The sequence below is a fragment of the Cherax quadricarinatus genome, chromosome 4 (assembly GCF_038502225.1).
Source record: "Cherax quadricarinatus isolate ZL_2023a chromosome 4, ASM3850222v1, whole genome shotgun sequence".
Taxonomy (NCBI): domain Eukaryota; kingdom Metazoa; phylum Arthropoda; class Malacostraca; order Decapoda; family Parastacidae; genus Cherax; species Cherax quadricarinatus.
In genome coordinates, this window is record NC_091295.1 from 67,803,599 (window position 1) to 67,825,045 (window position 21,447).

Here is a 21,447-nt window from a genome sequence, read left to right on the forward strand (position 1 = left end):
CAGTGTTCAGTATTCTTTGGCATAAATGAAACGAGAGTGAAGGGTGTGTTCTGAGCTTGCAACTCACTGTATTCAGGGAATAGTCGAAGAGATCCGGGATCGATTTCCGGGCAGAACGAGGGACATAAGCAAGTCTCCTCAGTGCTCACAGGAAACAGGTACCTACGAATTGTTAGAGTAGAAGCCTGTTGACAGCATAAGGACCATTATAGGGTTACATTTATCATGCACCACCAGTTAAGCTTGCTTTAATTACTAAAATAGGGATTAAAGTAAACTTTTAGTGCATTTACAGAGGTTAGATAAAATAGCATCAACACCTGCTGATTGAACTGTTCAACTGTCGAATAACTGAATAATCAACTTAAATGTGTTACAAGTCCCTTCTTGGCCTATTTTCCAAGATGATAATACACCAGTTCACACCGCTAGAGTTGTTTGGAATTGTCTTGGGAACACGATAGTGAAGGAAAACACTTGGATTGGCTCCCACAATCGCCGGATCAAAATATTATGGAGCCTGGTGGCCTGGTGGTTAACGCTCTCACTTCACACGGTGAGGGCCTGGGTTCGATTCCCAGCCAGAGTAGAAACATTGGACGTGTTTCTTTCCACCTGTTGTCTATGTTCCCCATCAGTAAAATGGGTACCTGGGTGTTAGTCGACTGGTGTGGGTCGCATCCTGGAACACTGACCTAAGGAGGCCTGGTCACAGACCGGGCCGCGGGGGCGTTGACCCCCGGAACTCTCTCCAGATAAACTCCAGATCTGTGGGGGTCAACTGGAACAACAAGTCTGAAACCGATTTCCTCCACCGTCATCTCTGGAAGAGTCAGAGCAGTGTGTTGCTTGAGGAATGACTCAAAATTCCCCTGGATAATGTTATAGTACAAGATATGTATGTATGTACTCACCTAATTGTGGTTGCAGGGGTCGAGACTCAGTTCCTTGATAATGTGAGAAGTCACGAAAACGCTTGGAATTTCATTATTTTTCCACAGTGGTTGTTCTGCATATATATATATATATATATATATATATATATATATATATATATATATATATATATATATATATATATATATATATATATATATATATATATATATATATATATATATACTGAGAGATATGCAACTTTCGGTGCATATATCCAGTGTGCATTGAATGTTAATCCGCGGCGCACTAAGTACACTGTTAGACGGAAGTAACAACATCTGAGAACAAGTTTCACGTCAGTGTCATAAAATCTCGACCACTGGAAAACACAAACACTGTAGCGGTCATACAGCACCTGCACAGTGGAAGGCAAACAGGATTATTATGAGGGAGGAGCTGGGAGCTTTAATTCCTACCATCAAGAGCCTTCCTTCCCTAGCATCAAGGCACTCGACTTGAAGGCCCTCAGGAACTAACGATAACGAAGACCCTAGGAACATTTGGTCGGGTCTCTCTTGAGGCTCTTCCGGGGATCAACGCCCCCGCGGCCCGGTCCATGACTAGGCCTCGCGGTGGATCAGGGCCTGATCAACCAGGCTGTTACTGCTGGTCGCACGTAGTCCAACTTACGAACCACAGCCAGGCTGGTCAGGCACTGACTTTAGGTGCCTGTCCAGCTCCCTCTTGAAGACAGCCAGGGGTCTATTGGTAATCCCTCTTATATATGCTGGGAGGCAGTTGAATAGTCTTGGGCCCCTGACACTTATTGTGTTATCTCTTAGTGTACTCAAGGCACCCCTGCTTTTCTTTGGGGGAATGTTACACTGCCTGCCGAGTCTTTTGCTTTCATAGGGAGTGATTTCTGTCTGTAGTTTTAGGACTAGTTCCTCTTGGATTTTCCAGGTGTAAATTATGACATATCTTTGTAGCCTGTGTTCCAAGGAGTACAGATCAAGGGACTTCAATCGTTCCCATTAAGCGATGTGCTTTATTGTATTTATACATACAGTGAAAGTTCTCTGTATATTCTCCACATCTGCAATTTCGCCTGCCTTAGAAAGGGCAGTTAGTGTACAGCAGTATTCCAGCCTAGAGGGAACAAGCGATGGAGACATTGGTGTGATCTTCGACAGTGAGATTCTCTGCAATTATCACTCCCAAGTCTTTCACGTTAGTTTTTCGCTCTAGTGTGTGGTTAGAATTTGTTTTATACTCTGATCCAGTTTTGATTTCTTCAACTTTTCCATATATGTTGGTAGAATTAACGGCTTGACAGAGCGAAACGTTGCCACAATAAAATGTCACATTAGATGCACTTGTGTCCTTTTACTTTACACAACTTTTCCACAGCGGAGTAATTGACATTTGTCCTCACTGAACTTCATATTGTTGTCTGTGGCTCATCTGAAGACTTGGTTTACATCCTCTTGGAGATTGTATTGTCCTCAGTGATGACACTGTCATGCAAATTCTAGTATCGTCAGCAAAAGAAGACACGGCGCTATGGTTTACATATCTGTCTTTGTCAGATATGTGGCTGAACAACAGGATAGGAGCGAGTACTGTACCTTGTGGAACAGGATAGGAGCGAGTACTGTACCTTGTGGAACAGGATAGGAGCGAGTACTGTACCTTGTGGAACAGGATAGGAGCGAGTACTGTACCTTGTGGAACAGGATAGGAGCGAGTATTGCACCTTGTGGAACAGGATAGGAGCGAGTACTGTACCTTGTGGAACAGGATAGGAGCGAGTACTGTACCTTGTGGAACAGGATAGGAGCGAGTACTGTACCTTGTGGAACAGGATAGGAGCGAGTATTGTACCTTGTGGAACAGGATAGGAGCGAGTACTGTACCTTATGGAACAGGATAGGAGCGAGTATTGCACCTTGTGGAACAGGATAGGAGCGAGTACTGTACCTTGTGGAACAGGATAGGAGCGAGTATTGCACCTTGTGGAACAGGATAGGAGCGAGTATTGCACCTTGTGGAACAGGATAGGAGCGAGTACTGTACCTTGTGGAACAGGATAGGAGCGAGTATTGCACCTTGTGGAACAGGATAGGAGCGAGTATTGCACCTTGTGGAACAGGATAGGAGCGAGTATTGCGGGAAGAACTAAAAGCCATAAATGAAATCGAAAGAAACCCAAAGTATTTCTTCTCCTATGCCAAATCAAAATCGAGAACAACGTCCAGTATTGGGCCCCTACTTAAACAAGATGGGTCATACACAGATGACAGCAAGGAAATGAGTGAGCTACTCAAGTCCCAATATGACTCAGTTTTTAGAAAGCCGCTAACCAGACTGAGAGTCGAAGATCAAAATGAATTTTTTATGAGAGAGCCACAAAATTTGATTAACACAAGCCTATCCGATGTTATCCTGACGCCAAATGACTTCGAACAGGCGATAAATGACATGCCCATGCACTCTGCCCCAGGGCCAGACTCATGGAACTCTGTGTTCATCAAGAACTGCAAGAAGCCCCTATCACGAGCCTTTTCCATCCTATGGAGAGGGAGCATGGACACGGGGGTCGTCCCACAGTTACTAAAAACAACAGACATAGCCCCACTCCACAAAGAGGGCAGTAAAGCAACAGCAAAGAACTACAGACCAATAGCACTAACATCCCATATCATAAAAATCTTTGAAAGGGTCCTAAGAAGCAAGATCACCACGCATCTAGAAACCCATCAGTTACACAACCCAGGGCAACATGGGTTTAGAACAGGTCGCTCCTGTCTGTCTCAACTATTGGACCACTACGACAAGGTCCTAAATGCACTAGAAGACAAAAAGAATGCAGATGTAATATATACAGACTTTGCAAAAGCCTTCGACAAGTGTGACCATGGCGTAATAGCGCACAAAATGCGTGCTAAAGGAATAACAGGAAAAGTCGGTCGATGGATCTATAATTTCCTCACTAACAGAACACAGAGAGTAGTCGTCAACAGAGTAAAGTCCGAGGCAGCTACGGTGAAAAGTTCTGTTCCACAAGGCACAGTACTCGCTCCCATCTTGTTCCTCATCCTTATATCCGACATAGACAAGGATGTCAGCCACAGCACCGTGTCTTCCTTTGCAGATGACACCCGAATCTGCATGACAGTGTTTTCCATTGCAGACACTGCAAAGCTCCAGGCAGACATCAACCAAATCTTTCAGTGGGCTGCAGAAAACAATATGAAGTTCAACGATGAGAAATTTCAATTACTCAGATATGGTAAACATGAGGAAATTAAATCTTCATCAGAGTACAAAACAAATTCTGGCCACAAAATAGAGCGAAACACCAACGTCAAAGACCTGGGAGTGATCATGTCGGAGGATCTCACCTTCAAGGACCATAACATTGTATCAATCGCATCTGCTAGAAAAATGACAGGATGGATAATGAGAACCTTCAAAACTAGGGAGGCCAAGCCCATGATGACACTCTTCAGGTCACTTGTTCTATCTAGGCTGGAATATTGCTGCACACTAACAGCACCTTTCAAGGCAGGTGAAATTGCCGACCTAGAAAATGTACAGAGAACTTTCACGGCGCGCATAACGGAGATAAAACACCTCAATTATTGGGAGCGCTTGAGGTTCCTAAACCTGTATTCCCTGGAACGCAGGAGGGAGAGATACATGATTATATACAACTGGAAAATCCTAGAGGGACTAGTACCGAACTTGCACACGAAAATCACTCATTACGAAAGCAAAAGACTTGGCAGACGATGCACCATCCCCCCAATGAAAAGCAGGGGTGTCACTAGCACGTTAAGAGACCATACAATAAGTGTCAGGGGCCCGAGACTGTTCAACTGCCTCCCAGCACACATAAGGGGGATTACCAACAGACCCCTGGCAGTCTTCAAGCTGGCACTGGACAAGCACCTAAAGTCAGTTCCGGATCAGCCGGGCTGTGGCTCGTATGTTGGTTTGCGTGCAGCCAGCAGCAACAGCCTGGTTGATCAGGCTCTGATCCACCAGGAGGCCTGGTCTCAGACCGGGCCGCGGGGGCGTTGACCCCCGGAACTCTCTCCAGGTTGTGGAACAGGATAGGAGCGAGTACTGTACCTTGTGGAAAAGGATAGGAGCGAGTACTGTACCTTGTGGAACAGGATAGGAGCGAGTACTGTACCTTGTGGAACAGGATAGGAGATAAGATAAGATAAGATAAGATTTCGTTCGGATTTTTAACCCCGGAGGGTTAGCCACCCAGGATAACCCAAGAAAGTCAGTGCGTCATCGAGGACTGTCTAACTTATTTCCATTGGGGTCCTTAATCTTGTCCCCCAGGATGCGACCCACACCAGTCGACTAACACCCAGGTACCTATTTGCTGCTAGGTGAACAGGACAACAGGTGTAAGGAAACGTGTCGAAATGTTTCCACCCGCCGGGAATCGAACCCGGGCCCTCCGTGTGTGAAGCGGGAGCTTTAGCCACCAGGCCACCGGGCCTGGAGCGAGTACTGTACCTTGTGGAACAGGATAGGAGCGAGTACTGTACCTTGTGGAACAGGATAGGAGCGAGTACTGTACCTTGTGGAACAGAGCTTTTCACTGTAGCTGCCTCTGACTCTACTCTGTTTACTATTTCTCTTCCTGTCCTATTTGTTAGAAAGTTAAGATCCTTCTACCAACTATTCCCGTTATTCCTATATCGCTCATTTTGTGTTATTACACCATGATCACACCTTTCAAAGGCTTTTGCAAAGTCTGTGTATACTACATCTGCATTCCGTTTGTCCTCCAGTGCTTCCATGACCATGTCATAGTGGTCCAGTAGCTGGGAGAGGCAGGAGCCACCTGGCCTAAACCCGTGCTGCACTGGGTTGTGCAGTTGTTGGTATCCAAGTTGTTGGTGATAACATATTACTAAAAAAAATTCTGGAAAAATACTCTAATATTGATTGATGTAATTTACGGCATTAACAGAGCATTTTTGCTGGACCCTTGACTCTTTGTGTCTTTGTAATATTAAATATACGTGATAATGTTTATGTTACTGAATTCACTGTTAAAAAACTCTTTACTACTGTTTACGAATGAATAAATTCGCAAATAGTTCAGTATTTTTGTGCCTCAGGATATAAACCACGTCTTCGCACATATGCAATTCTCATCAAGCTTGATGGACTGATTACATCGATTCCAGCTGGGAGAATGATTACCTCAAACTCCTTCTGATCTTCACTATTCTTCTTTGAATTGGACTGATGAAGCCACTGTGTGGGGAAACGTTTCCGCAATAAAGATACCCAAGTGTTGCACATGTGTCTAATTAATCAGCTTGTCTGTTCTCTGAACCATTTATCTACAAAGGTTAGGTTATCGGCCATAAAGTGTGCTATGGAGAAGGAGCCAAGATACGAGTGTAATCCCACAGTCACTTAAAACAACGGTTATAGCCTCATTCCATAAAGGTGGCACCAAAGTAATAACTAAGAGTTACAGACCAATAGCTCTAACATCCCACATCATAAAAATCTTTGAAAGAGTACTAAAAAGTATGATCGCAAATCACAATCTAGGGCAGCGTGGGTTTAGAGCACGTCGTTCCTGCTTGTCCCAACTACTGGACCACTATGATATGGTACTGGATGCTCTGGAAGATAAATGCAGTTGTAGTATAGACAGAAGCCTTTGATAATGCGATTATTGTGTAATAACGCACAAAATGCGTACTAAAGGGATAACTGGCAAAGTGGGCAGATGGATCTTCAACTTTCTAACCAATCGAACACAGAGTAGTGGTCAACAGTTAATTCGGAGGGTCCCAGCGAAAAGCTTTGTTCCTCATTCTCTTTCAGACATAGACAGAAATGCAAACCATAGCACCGTGCCATCCTTTGCAAACGATACTGTAATCTGTATGAGTGTCATCCATTGAGGACATGGTAAATCTGCAAGCAGATATAAACCAAGTTTTCCAGTGGGCAACAGAAAACAATTCGATGTTCAATGAGGACAAATTTTATCTGCTCCGTTATGGAAACTGTAGGAAATAATTGCTAGAACTGTGTATACTACAAACTCTAATCACATAATAGAGTGGAAAAGTAGTGTGAAAGACCTGGGAGTGGTAATGTCTGAGGATCTCACCTTCAAGGATCACAACAGTGTCACTATTACATTTGTGAGAAAAATGATAAAATGGATAATGAGAACCTTCAAAACAAAGGATGCCAAGCCAATGATGATCCTTCTCAAATCACTGGTTCTTTCTAGGCTGGACAACTGCTGTACACTAACAGCTCTATTAAAGGCAGGGGAAATCGCAGATATAGAGAATGAACAGAGAACCTTTACTGCATATATAGTAAGTTCCGTCAAACACCTTAATTACTGGGAACGCTTGGATTCTCTTGACCTGTACTCACTGGAGCGCAGGCGACAGAGATGCATCATAATCTGCACATGGAAAATCCTAGAGGGACTGGTCCCAAATCTGCACACAGAAATCACTCCCTACGAAAGCAAAAGATTAGGCAAACGTTGCAACATACACCAATGAAAAGTAGGAACGCCATTAGTGCACGAAGAGAAAACACAGTAAGAGTCAGGGGCCCAAGACTGTCCAACAGCCTCCCACCAGGCATGAGGTAATTACCAATAGACCCCTGACTGCCTTCAAGAAGGAGCTGGACAGATACCTAAAGTTAGTACGCGATCAGCGTGACTGTGGTTCGTATATTAGACTACGTGCGGCTAGCAGTAACAGCCTGGCGTATCAGGCCTTGATCCACCGGGAGGCCTGGCCAAGAACTGGGCCGCGGGGGCTTTGACCCCCGGAACACCCTCCAGGTAGACTCCAGGTAGACTCCAGGTAGACTCCAGGTAGAGGATGTGTATGGAATGGCTACCGTCCTCAAAATGAGCATAGAGTACGCAGTAAATCAATTAAACTATTATTAGTCTGAGTGGGTGTGATAGGACTTCTGAGAAGTGGGTTAAGTAGTGGCAACATTGTGCAGGTTTCCACAAGAGTGGTTAGGAACCTACCACTGCGTGTTAGGAAAAGCTGGAACCATTGTCAGAGATAAATGTCGGTCTGGTGAACGCAAAGACTGGTCCTCTGCAGTAGCTTTGAATTTTCCTTACACTTATATTTACCTAGCAGTAAATAGGTTACTGTTTACCTGTCGACTTCCATGTGTTGACAGGTACCTGCGGCATGACAGGTCTAAAGTTACCGTCACATGTCGTGGTTGGGAAAATTTCTCAATAACCCACAAATTTGAGATAAAATTAGACGACGGTTCGATCGGTCCTGGACCAACGTGTGTCGGTGTCTGCGTGATCCCAGGAAGGTATCCCAGGTAAGTCACAACTCCACCTCCCTCTGTCTCGACCCACGCTGATGAAATGGTAGGTACATGGGGTGACCAAATATATAAATCACTAACTCAACCCTCCCAAGAGGCCCAGGAGCTGGAGACCAACCTCTTCAAGGGATAATCATAACCATAATTTGTAAAGGGGTGCGCCGGTAAGCCAGTGGAAGGCCTCGGTCAGATGACCAAAATCTCCAACTGAGGGTCATCATATGACTAAGACCCGCGTCAGGAAACACTTGTCCTGTTTCCTGACAAACATGACCTAACCTAACCTAACCTAACCTAACCTAACCTCTTCAGGATGCCCAGGATATTTTTTTTTTAAATTGGCATTACTGACGGTGCTTGATGAGGGGGGGGAGTCCATTATATTAGTATAAAACACTGCTAAGTAGGTGAGTAAGCTACATGTACAATAATTTGGGACCTTTACTGACGAAACGTTTCGTCTGCTCGGCAGGCTTTTTTCTGTCGAGATACCTGGAAAGCGTTTCGGGGGTCAATGCCCCTGCGGCCCGGTCTATGACCAGGCCTGGCAGTTGTTTAGGGCCTGATTAACCAGGCTGTTATTGCTGGCCGCACATAAACCAACGTACAAACTATAGCCCGGCTGGTCAGTTACTGACTGTAAGTGCCTGTCCAGTGCTGGGAGGCAGTTGAACAGTCTCGGGCCCCTGACACTCACTGTGTTGTCTCTCAGGGTACTCGTGGAGCCTCTGCTTTTCATTGGGGGAATGTTGCATCTCCTGCCGAGTCTTTTACTTTCATAGGGAGTGATTTTCGTGCGCAAGTTTGATGCTAATCCCTCTAAGATTTTCCAAGTGTATATTATCATGTATCTCTTTCGCCTGCATTCCAAGGAATACAAATCAAGGGACTTCAACCGTTCCCAGTAATTTAGGTGCTTTATCGTACTTATGTATGCAGTGAAAGTTTTTTGTACATTCTCCAGGTCTGCAATTTCGTCTGCCTTAAAGGAGGCAGTTAGTGTACAGCAGAATTATAGATAAAGAAGACAAAGACACAATACCGTGACTGGAACAATACACAAATAACCTGCACATAAGAGAGGAGCTTATGACTACGTTTCGGTCCGACTTGTACCATTAACCAGTCACACCGTGACTGGTTATTGGTCCAGATCGGACCGAAACATCGTCATTAAATTTCTCATATGTGCGTGTTAATTGTGAATTACTAAGGAGATGTGTACATGAGGTGGTCAGTTCCTCAACTATGGTGTGTACACATGGTGTGTACACATGGTGTGTGCATACCATGTGTATACCTCCATAGCTTCGATGAAGGTGATTCTGAAGAGAAGGATTTGCTTATTAAGCTGTTAAATAATTCTGGCTACACTGACACTGTCAGTAATAATCTTCGTCCAGATAAGATGTTCCAGGCTACAAAATTTGAAGCCGATCACAAGAACCATTCTCAAGCTATCGTTCAGAAACCAGCATTGTGGGTTATAAAATTGATTAAAATCACCTGCACAGGTATTTAAGTTTGAAGTCGGTCGGTAGACTAGTGGCCTGGTAGTCAACGTTCTCGCCTCACACACTGAGTGTCCGTGGTTCGATCCCTGGCACTGGTGAAAACATTGGACGTGTTTCATTGCACCTGCTGTCCCTGTTTACCTAGTAGGAAAGTATGTACCTAGGTGCTAGTCGACTGGTGTGGGTGGCATCCTGGGGGACAAGATTCAAGGGCCACAATGGAAATAAGACAAACAGTCCCTCGATGACACACTGACTTTTTTGGGTTATCTTAACGGGGATTTAAAGCTCGTCTGCTACATATATCCCCTGCATACCACCAATATATATATATATATATATATATATATATATATATATATATATATATATATATATATATATATATATATATATATATATATACTATCATTAATGTAATTTAGGGTCAGATAGCGGTTGGAATTGGAGAAAATTACATTTGATCCAAGGTAGAAGAGTGTAGCTCTAATTCTTTAGATCAAGAGCCCTTCAGTAGGATGAAGGCAGCCACCATCAAGGACTGGCTTGCAACACAGTACCGATGTATGGAATTTTGTCTAATTAAACAGAAAGAAGTGTGCGAGGCGAGTGACTGGGTACGAGAGGGAGGACCAGGAAGGCTATTATTGTATTTATAAAACAAGAGCCAAACCCGTATGGGTCACGGCTACAAGGCCAACACCTCAAGGATCGTATTCTTTGTTTGATGGGGTTTCAAGACTATCTGTTACACGAAGGTCATTAGGGCTGCATAACTCCCGTTCACTGCTTGCCAAGAATAATTTAAGACCTGTCCTGTAGCTGGGTTGATAGCGCACTCAGCTCGCACACTGAGGTCCGTGGTTCGATCCCCGGTACGAGTGAAAATTAAGACACCTGCTGTCCCTGTTCACCCAGCTGTAAAATAGGAACCTGGGTGTTAGTGGACTGGTGTGGGTCGCATCCTGGGGACCAAAATTGACCTAATTTGCCAGAAATGCATGTGGTTATGTACCTTGTACATGTACTTGTAGAAATACTATTATTATTATTATTATTATTATTATTATTATTATTATTATTATTATTATTATTATTATTATTATTATTATCCAAAATAGTGATTAAACTCTGAGCATATATACACTGAGAGATATACACCTCTCAGTGTATATATCCTGTGTAAAATATAAAGTCACAATACCGTGACTGGAGTACTACACATATAACCCGCACAAAGGAGAAACAAACTTCTGACGACGTTTCTGTCCAACCTGGACCGAAACGTCGTCACAAGTGCGGATTATCTGTGTAAATATCCTGTGTGTGTTTGTCTTTGTTACCTGGTTTAAACGAACACATTGTATAGTATAACCGTGTCATGTGTAATATATTAATGTCAACCAGATGTTCGGACAAGTGTAACTTCGATTATTATACGTAGATTATTATACGTAGATTATTATATGTAGATTATTATACGTAGATTATCATACGTAGATTATTATATGTAGATTATTATACGTAGATTATTATACGTAGATTATTATACGTAGATTATTATACGTAGATTATTATATGTAGATTATTATACGTAGATTATTATATGTAGATTATCATACGTAGATTATTATATGTAGATTATCATACGTAGATTATTATATGTAGATTATTATACTTAGATTATTATACGTAGATTATCATACGTAGATTATTCTACGTAGATTATTATATGTAGATTATCATACGTAGATTATTATATGTAGATTATTATATGTAGATTATTATATGTAGATTATTATACGTAGATTATTATACGTAGATTATTATATGTAGATTATTATATGTAGATTATTATATGTAGATTATTATATGCAGATTATTATACGTAGATTATTATACGTAGATTATTATATGTAGATTATTATATGCAGATTATTATACGTAGATTATTATACGTAGATTATTATATGTAGATTATCATACGTAGATTATTATATGTCTAGTGGCCCGGTGGCCTGGTGGCTAAAGCTCCCGCTTCACACACGGAGAGCCCGGGTTCGATTCCCGGCGGGTGGAAACATTTGACACGTTTCCTTACACCTGTTGTCCTGTTCACCTAGCAGCAAACAGGTACCTGGGTGTTAGTCGACTGGTGTGGGTCGCATCCTGGGGGACAAGATTAAGGACCCCAATGGAAATAAGTTAGACAGTCCTCGATGACGCACTGACTTTCTTGGGTTATCCTGGGTGGCTAACCCTCCGGGGTTAAAAATCCGAACGAAATCTTATCTTATCTCTTATCTTATATGTAGATTATTATACGTAGATTATTATATGTAGATTATATGCAGATTATTATACGTAGATTATTATACGTAGATTATTATATGTAGATTATTATATGTAGATTATTATATGTAGATTATTATATGTAGATTATCATACGTAGATTATCATACGTAAATTATCATACGTAGATTATCATACGTAAATTATCATACGTAGATTATCATACGTAGATTATCATACGTAGATTATCATACGTAGATTATCATACATAGATTATCATATGTAGATTATCATACGTAGATTATCATACGTAGATCATACGTAGATTATCATACGTAGAGTATCATACATAGATTATCATACATATATTATCATATGTAGATTATCATACGTAGATTATCATACGTAGATTATCATATGTAGATTATTATACGTAGATTATCATACGTAGATTATCATACATAGATTATCATACGTAGATTATCAAACGTAGATTATCATACGTAGATCATACGTAGATTATCATATGTAGATTATTATACGTAGATTATCATACGTAGATTATCATACATAGATTATCATACGTAGATTATCATACATAGATTATCATACGTAGATTATCATACGTAGATTATCATACGTAGATTATCATACGTAGATTATCATACGTAGAAGTCTTCCAGAGGAAACTGGACAAGTTGCTCCACCAGGTGTTGGATTAAGAAGGACTGATGGTTATGTGGACCAGCGGGCCGCCAGTAGCAATAGCCTGGTTGACCAAGCAAGCACAAGACAAGCCTGGGATTATTTCTTCAGTGAAAGAGCGGTGAAGAAGTGTCACCGGTGTGACTAATAAGTACTAACACTCACGAATACACAGGGCAACACACACAGCAAGTGCAAAGTTATGAAGCTTAGGGAAAGACAAAGAAGACCTTAGACGGAGTACGGGCACCTCCCCCGAGACGCACATCAACCAAATAACTACTGGAGCAAATGCGGGCTTGGCAAGGCTAGGAATAGGTTTTCGACATCTAAGTAAGGAGTCATTCACGACTATGAGAGAAGATAAGATAAGATTTTCTTCGGATTTTTAACCTCGGAGGGTTAGTCACCCAGGATAACCCAAAAAAGTCAGTGCGTTATCGACGACTGTCTAACTTATTTCCAGTGTGGTTCTTAATCTTGTCCCCCGGGATGCCACCCACACCAGTCGACTAACACTCAAGTACATATTTGCTGCTAGGTGAACAGGACAACAGGTGTAAGGAAACACGTCGAAATGTTTCCACCTGCCGGGAATCGAACCTGGGCACCATATACGTCAGGCCCATACTGGAGTACGCAGCATCAGAACAGAACCCACACCTGGTCAAACACATCGAGAAATTGGAGAAAGTGAAGAGGTTTACAGCGAGACGAGACCCGGAGCTCAGGTGTATATTCTAAGAGAAACTGAAGTAAGTCAGCTGTGGTGTCCGAGTGGTTAAGGAGATGGACTCGAAATCCATTGGGCTATGCCCGCACAGGTTCGAATCCTGTCCACAGCGATGTGTTTAGCTGTCCCGTAGCTCGGTTGGTAGCACACTCAACTCACAAACTGAAGTCCGTGGTTCGATCCCCGGGACGAGTGGAAACGTTAGGGTGTGTTTTCTTAAGACACCTGCTGTCTATATCCATCTAGCAGTAAGTAGGTACCTGGGTCGCATCCTGGAGGACAAAATTTACTTAAGTTGCCTAAAATTCTCTGCATAACCAGATTATAACTGATGTCAGTTATGGTCTAAGTTGTATCATGTACTTGTAAAAATAAATTATTATTATTATATGAAACTGGAGGACATGACAAGATGGGATATGATAACGTACAACACGGAGAGGAATCGACAGGATGAATAGACAAAAAATGTTCGGCACGTGGAAGTTGAAAATCACAGGAGTCATAGGGATGTTAGGAAGTATTTCTTCAGCCTTAGAATGGTCAAGAAGTGGAATGAACTAAAGTGCGAAGTAGCGGAGGCAGGATCCATACACAGCAAGAGGCAGAACCAGGGGCTGTGACTCGAGCCCCGCAACCACATATAGGTGAATACACACACACACACACAGTCTAACACAGACAAACATACAGTTAAACACAGACATAATGCAACAGACAACCACACAATATAACACCATATCCATGGACTACTGGTCACGGTTATACCCGTGCTTCAAGGCTAGAGCACACCTCCATGCGAGGCCAACTGTCTTCCAATCATGTCTATCCCTCTCCTTCCTCTCTCTCTCTCTCTTTTTTTTACACAGGGTTGACAAGGTTAAGGATCCCTAGCTTTATTGGCAAGCTAAGAGCTGTTACCTACATCAGCTCATTTGAAAGCATTTTTATTGTTATGAGACATACAAGTAGGGAACAGGATGAAGTTGCAGCCATCTGTGGGTCAGCTGTGGACCATCTGTGGGTCAGCTGTGGACCATCTGTGGGCCAGCTGTGGACCATCTGTGGGCCAGCTGTGGACCATCTCTGGGCCAGCATTTTCATTCTCTTTATCTCTCTCCATTCCTTAATATATCCATATCAATTACTCTATTTCTCTTCTTCCCACTCACCATTATTATTATTATTATAATCAAGGGGGAAGAGCTAAACCCGGAGAATTATACAGCGCCGGGGGGGGGGGATGTGGAAGGCATTCAGGCTTAATTTGGGGAACTGGAGCACAGATCCAATTCTCTAAATCAACAGCCCCTCACCAACATCAAGGAACCTTCCTTGAGGGGTTCCCACTCACCAAATCCCTCTCCTTCCCACTCATTCTTTTATACCTGCTCAGTGCTGGAGTACTTGGTTTACAACCAAAATAGCAAGGTTCGATTCCCAGACAATGGAGTATACTAGATATTACTATATCCAAGGGAAAGCACTAAGCCCTGAGGGGTTAAGCAGTGCCTGGGCATTGGGAGATAAGCCGGTTTGATCCGAGGAGTATGAGAATAGCCCCAATTCTTTGGATCAAAAACCCTTCACAAGAATCAAATTATTATTATTATTATAATCAATGTTGATGAAGATAGGGAAGCTGTGATTTCGTGTATAGGGCAAGGAGGAACAACATCTTGTAGGAGTGAGGAAGAGCCAGTTGTGAGTGTGGGGGAAGTTCGTGAGGCAGTAGGTAAAATGAAAGGGGGTAAGGCAGCCGGGATTGATGGGATAAAGATAGAAATGTTAAAAGCAGGTGGGGATATAGTTTTGGAGTGGTTGGTGCAATTATTTAATAAACGTATGGAAGAGGGTAAGGTACCTAGGGATTGGCAGAGAGCATGCATAGTTCCTTTGTATAAAGGCAAAGGGGATAAAAGAGAGTGCAAAAATTATAGGGGGATAAGTCTGTTGAGTATACCTGGTAAAGTGTATGGTAGAGTTATAATTGAAAGAATTAAGAGTAAGACGGAGAATAGGATAGCAGATGAACAAGGAGGCTTTAGGAAAGGTAGGGGGTGTGTGGACCAGGTGTTTACAGTGAAACATATAAGTGAACAGTATTTAGATAAGGCTAAAGAGGTCTTTGTGGCATTTATGGATTTGGAAAAGGCGTATGACAGGGTGGATAGGGGGGCAATGTGGCAGATGTTGCAAGTGTATGGTGTAGGAGGTAGGTTACTGAAAGCAGTGAAGAGTTTTTACGAGGATAGTGAGGCTCAAGTTAGAGTATGTAGGAAAGAGGGAAATTTTTTCCCAGTAAAAGTAGGCCTTAGACAAGGATATGTGATGTCACCGTGGTTGTTTAATATATTTATAGATGGGGTTGTAAGAGAAGTAAATGCGAGGGTCTTGGCAAGAGGCGTGGAGTTAAAAGATAAAGAATCACACACAAAGTGGGAGTTGTCACAGCTGCTCTTTGCTGATGACACTGTGCTCTTGGGAGATTCTGAAGAGAAGTTGCAGAGATTGGTGGATGAATTTGGTAGGGTGTGCAAAAGAAGAAAATTAAAGGTGAATACAGGAAAGAGTAAGGTTATGAGGATAACAAAAAGATTAGGTGATGAAAGATTGGATATCAGATTGGAGGGAGAGAGTATGGAGGAGGTGAACGTATTCAGGTATTTGGGAGTGGACGTGTCAGCGGATGGGTCTATGAAAGATGAGGTGAATCATAGAATTGATGAGGGAAAAAGAGTGAGTGGTGCACTTAGGAGTCTGTGGAGACAAAAAACTTTGTCCTTGGAGGCAGAGGGGAATGTATGAGAGTATAGTTTTACCAACGCTCTTATATGGGTGTGAAGCGTGGGTGATGAATGTTGCAGCGAGGAGAAGGCTGGAGGCAGTGGAGATGTCATGTCTGAGGGCAATGTGTGGTGTGAATATAATGCAGAGAATTCGTAGTTTGGAAGTTAGGAGGAGGTGCGGGATTACCAAAACTGTTGTCCAGAGGGCTGAGGAAGGGTTGTTGAGGTGGTTCGGACATGTAGAGAGAATGGAGCAAAACAGAATGACTTCAAGAGTGTATCAGTCTGTAGTGGAAGGAAGGCAGGGTAGGGGTCGGCCTAGGAAAGGTTGGAGGGAGGGGGTAAAGGAGGTTTTGTGTGCGAGGGGCTTGGACTTCCAGCAGGCATGCGTGAGCGTGTTTGATAGGAGTGAATGGAGACAAATGGTTTTTAATACTTGACGTGCTGTTGGAGTGTGAGCAAAGTAACATTTATGAAGGGATTCAGGGAAACCGGCAGGCCGGACTTGAGTCCTGGAGGTGGGAAGTACAGTGCCTGCACTCTGAAGGAGGGGTGTTAATGTTGCAGTTTAAAAACTAGTGTAAAGCACCCTTCTGGCAAGACAGTGATGGAGTGAATGATGGTGAAAGTTTTTCTTTTTCGGGCCACCCTGCCTTGGTGGGAATCGGCCAGTGTGATAATAAAAGAAAAAAAATATATAATCAAGGGGGAAGCGCTAAACCCGGAGGATTATACAGCGCCTGGGGGGGTGATGTGGAAGGCATTCAGGCTTAATTTGGGGAACTGGAGCACAGATCCAATTCCCTAAATCAAGAGCCCCTCACCAACATCAAGGAACCTTCCTTGAGGAGACAGGAATCAAAGCACCCACTGATTGGTTATATCAGGGGTGCACTAAACCTGTCGGGGTTGTTCAGTCGAAGAAATATTTTTTGTCTGTGGGTTTGTTTATGGTGGGTTTATTATTATTATTATTATAATCAAAAAGAAGCGCTAAGCCACAAGGACTATACAGCGGTGGGTTTATTGTATGTGGTGGGTTTATCTGTGGGGGGTTTATTGTCTAAGGTGGGTTTAATATTTGTGGTGGGTTTATTGTTTATAGTAGGTTTATTGTCTAAGGTGGGTTTAATATTTGTGGTGGGTTTATTGTTTGTAGCAGGTTTATTGTCTGAGGTGGGTTTACTGTTGTTTATGGTGGGTCTGTGTAATAGGGCTAATTGTATTTAGTCACGGGGACTGTACTGCATAATAATAATAAAAAAAAAATGCTAACGAGTCAAGAGAAGTGTAACTTAAATTCCTTGGATCAAGAGCCCTTTACCAATGCCAAGACATTCTCTCCTTGAAGCTGCTGATAAAAAATCTTCCCCAACACAGGAAATGCTTAACAATGTGGGAAATGGCAAACACAAACATTTTACTTGTCAAACATTTTATTTATCATTTATTTTATTTACAACCAAAATGTAATTAACAATAAGTCAGTTGATTACGGTGTTTTGAAGGAGGACTTGAATAGTAAAGTCAAGATGTCAGGAAACGTATATTAATCCAACTTATTTTACAGATTATAAAATTGCTATTCTTAAAATAACGTAAATACATCAATTTATATTTCTACAAACATGCTGATGAAGCATTAACTAGTGCCAAGTGTTTCAGTTCATATCACTTACAATATATACAACCTTAAACAAAATCAGTCAGTCCAATAAGTTTATTATTTTTTCAAAACCAGTTCTCAATAAGTCTCAATACAACCTTGGTCTATGGTTTCCGTCGAAGATACACCATCTGCACATGGAACATCCATTACTATGATAAGTGAAAAACTTATATAACCATTATCTACACTTCTCTTATAAAACAAACACATACCACAATTTAAAAGGCAATAAATTTTTTAAGCTTATTAAACAACCCTTTTCTCAGATAATATTAGCAAAGTTTATTTTAAATTTCTCTCACACTACTTACCCAATTTATTTGTTAATAACTTCATAATCAATGATAAAATATGAAATTTCTTTATCAACATAATCTACATTTTTAAATTAAAACTTCTTGGCTCAGCATATTATTAGAGACTTCTCATACTTTTCAAAATGTGTTTTCAATCTCCATGATACCTGGACATGAGTGCTCAGCTCTGAACAAATCATCACAGACTAGTGATTAGCTTATAAACAGTAATGACAAATTTATGTCAGGTATACAATAAAAGTATGTGTGTGCATCTGACCAGCCAATGTAACCAACAACATGTGACCAATGACAAATGAATGTGGCTGTGTCTCAGTTGCACTAAGAAATTTACCCATTTGAAGCAAATTGGTGCAGGCTGTCACTGATTTTATAACTAGCAAGATACACAAAATTAAGATTCACATCACTAAAAATAAATGCAGCAGTTATTGATAAGTATTTTCTATTATGAAATAAACCCAAATTAAAACACTTAGAAGTAAATAAATATTTTTCTAAATTTAGCTATATACACCAAATTTTAAAACAATTTATAGACAACTAATTGTAAGCACAGTATGGTACCTTTTTATTATTCATTAATTTAAGAAATTAACACTTCTTAAATCAGCAGAAATAGATAATTTTATATATAATTATAAACAGTGTAAATAATTCTGATGGCACCAAACACAGTTACATGCAGACGAGAAGTTAGGTTTTCATTCATCTGCGAGTCAAACGTAAACACAGAATTCCTGGGAAAATGTTTTGCACTTTACTGTCAAATGTTCAAACACTGGAGGAGTGGAGTTAGCTATAAAATTTTCTGAATGTACTCCAAACTTCTTATAAATGAAGAACTAATAGATTTTTATTTAAGTATTAACATGTGAAACAGGAGAAACAGTGCCAGATTCAAACTGCCAATCCCTTAGGCACATTGGAAATGGGCCCCATGCAAGGATTAAAAAAAAAAAATGATAAAACTCGATCACATTAGTTAGCTGAAAGTCAAGAGGTGGGGACCAAGAATCGGAGCATACCTTCCCCTTCCCTCACAAATAGGTAATTACTGATGATGTGATGGTTACTACGCTGGCCTAAAGCATGTGGGGTTGACAGTCTGATAACGCAACAAATTTAAATTTGTATTTATATATTTTGACATGTAGGTACATACCTTGCAAAACTGTGTGTATATAAACACTCAGAGTGAAATATAAAGAATATATGCATTTGTAACCCCTTCTCCTGTATATATTACTAAATGTAAAAGGAGAAACTTTCGTTTTTCCTTTTGGGCCACCCCGCCTCGGTGGGATACAGCCGGTGTGTTGAAAGAAAGAAAGATATGCATTTGTGAATATTAACTATATGTATTAGCAAAGACACCTATGTAAGACAAAAAATATATATTACAGATATGCAAAAATTATTTAAATAAGAACTAAACAAAATAACTGATACATATTATATGAACAGTTTGTGTATCTTTGGAATTATTTGATCATAATGTCTGTGTTCCTTGGACTTAGCTGACTGTATGTACAATATTATAAAAATAAGTTGTATTAAAAATAAATGCATAAATACTCATTTCATTATGGCTGGCTACATCAGATCAAAGTGAACTTCTTCACAAATTGCTTTTTAATAACATAATTTACACAAATACTGAATATCCCAACTTCACTGTTTCTCAATCTTTTTAATCATTTCTATACAATATCCAAATGCAAATAAACTGATTTTTCACTACTGTAGCCTTAACACATTCATTCCAAATACAGTAATGTTACTACTACCATATTAATTACAGAACTAGGTTTCATAGATGCATGCCTTAGATTCAGAGCTAATACCTTCTGAATATGGCTTGAAACTACTGCAAGCTGTGTTCAAATTTGGCACTGTTAATTTAGGCTTGGTGTGCAAAGATATAATGGAAATGGGAGAAGGAGATAATCTACTTTTCACATACATATCAGGCATTGCTGATAGCAACAGCAATCGCAATATGTAAATGTTGGGAAGAATGTCCTTAAATACTATGCATGTAAAAAAACAAAAATATTAAAAAAAAAATTATCTTTTAGTCGTTTTACATGCAGTGTAGAGCTATGTGGCATTTGTTACCATAGCCAAAATACTGATATTGCCACCTTATTATTGGCAACACCTAGTATAATAGTCAGAGAGACAGTATATTTCAACTGGAAGCATTTAATAAGCTAAAAACTGAAATTTTTCTGAGAAAATTACATTTAAATATTATTGTATGCAAGCACTGCACAATACCTTTAAGACATTGGTTTCAAAAGAATATATCTTGTATCAAAAATAATATTAGAAATTTTTTAAAACACACTTTTGAAAAATTTTTAGCTTACACAGCACACGTTATTTTACGAGTGTCCAAGACACAGACACCACATAAAGTTTTTTATCAACTCGAAAAATTTCAAGACATTTTGTTATTTATTTGATGGTAATACATTTAGAATACATATTTGGTGTGAACTACTGTTGCAGGATTTTACTTTTAGAAATATTTTTAGCAATGACAACTTTGCTGCAAAAGAAGTGTGATGGTCTGTAGTGTTGCATGGATTACTGTGGAGCCCACGTCATGATTCCAGCACCTGGTGGGACAGAGTACCTGAAACACAAAATAATATTGCTTATTTAAAGGAGGGGTTTGGGATATTGGCAGTTTGGAGGGGTATGTTGTGTATCTTTATATGTGTATGCTTCTAGACTGTTGTATTCTGAGCACCTCTGCAAAAACAGTGATAATGTGTGAGTGTGGTGAAAGTGTTGAATGATGATGAAAGTATTTTCTTTTTGGGGATTTTCTTTCTTTTTTTTGGGTCACCCTGCCTCGGTGGGAGACGGCCGACTTGTTAAAAAAAAAAAAAAAAAAAAAAAAAAAAAAAAAAAAAAAAAAAAAAAAAAAAAAAGTAGCAATTACAACTACATTTTATTTCATTCTTTCAATTCTTAGTTGAAAGCGTATCTCTTTTCTAGAACTTATGATCCTGATGATCAAACTGTCAGTCTTGAATATAAACTTTAGTACAATATTTCTGTCTCATCACTGTTTTTGCAGTTATGAATTAGTGCATAAGCATGTGTGAATATCTTGAAAGAAAAAGGCATTCAAGAAGAACAAAAA

General features: G+C 40.6%; 1 protein-coding gene and 1 non-coding gene across 9 annotated transcripts in view; one reads left to right on the top strand and one right to left on the bottom strand.

Annotated features, from left to right (window-relative positions):
• Positions 1 to 13,542: 13,542 nt before the first annotated feature.
• On the top strand, positions 13,543 to 13,624 carry TRNAS-CGA (transfer RNA serine (anticodon CGA)). Its single transcript has one exon. It is a non-coding gene; the product is annotated as a tRNA-Ser (tRNA).
• A 4,095-nt stretch (positions 13,625 to 17,719) lies between these two features.
• The window catches only part of LOC128684454 (protein TFG), a 41,613-nt gene continuing 37,885 nt past the window's right edge, over positions 17,720 to 21,447 (bottom strand). For all 8 annotated transcript variants that reach the window (XM_070097172.1, XM_070097188.1, XM_070097191.1 and 5 more), the window contains one exon: positions 17,720 to 20,931. In XM_070097172.1, coding sequence (XP_069953273.1) covers positions 20,883 to 20,931 — 49 coding nt within the window. In that variant the 3' untranslated portion in view covers positions 17,720 to 20,882. The remainder of the gene's footprint in view (positions 20,932 to 21,447) is intronic.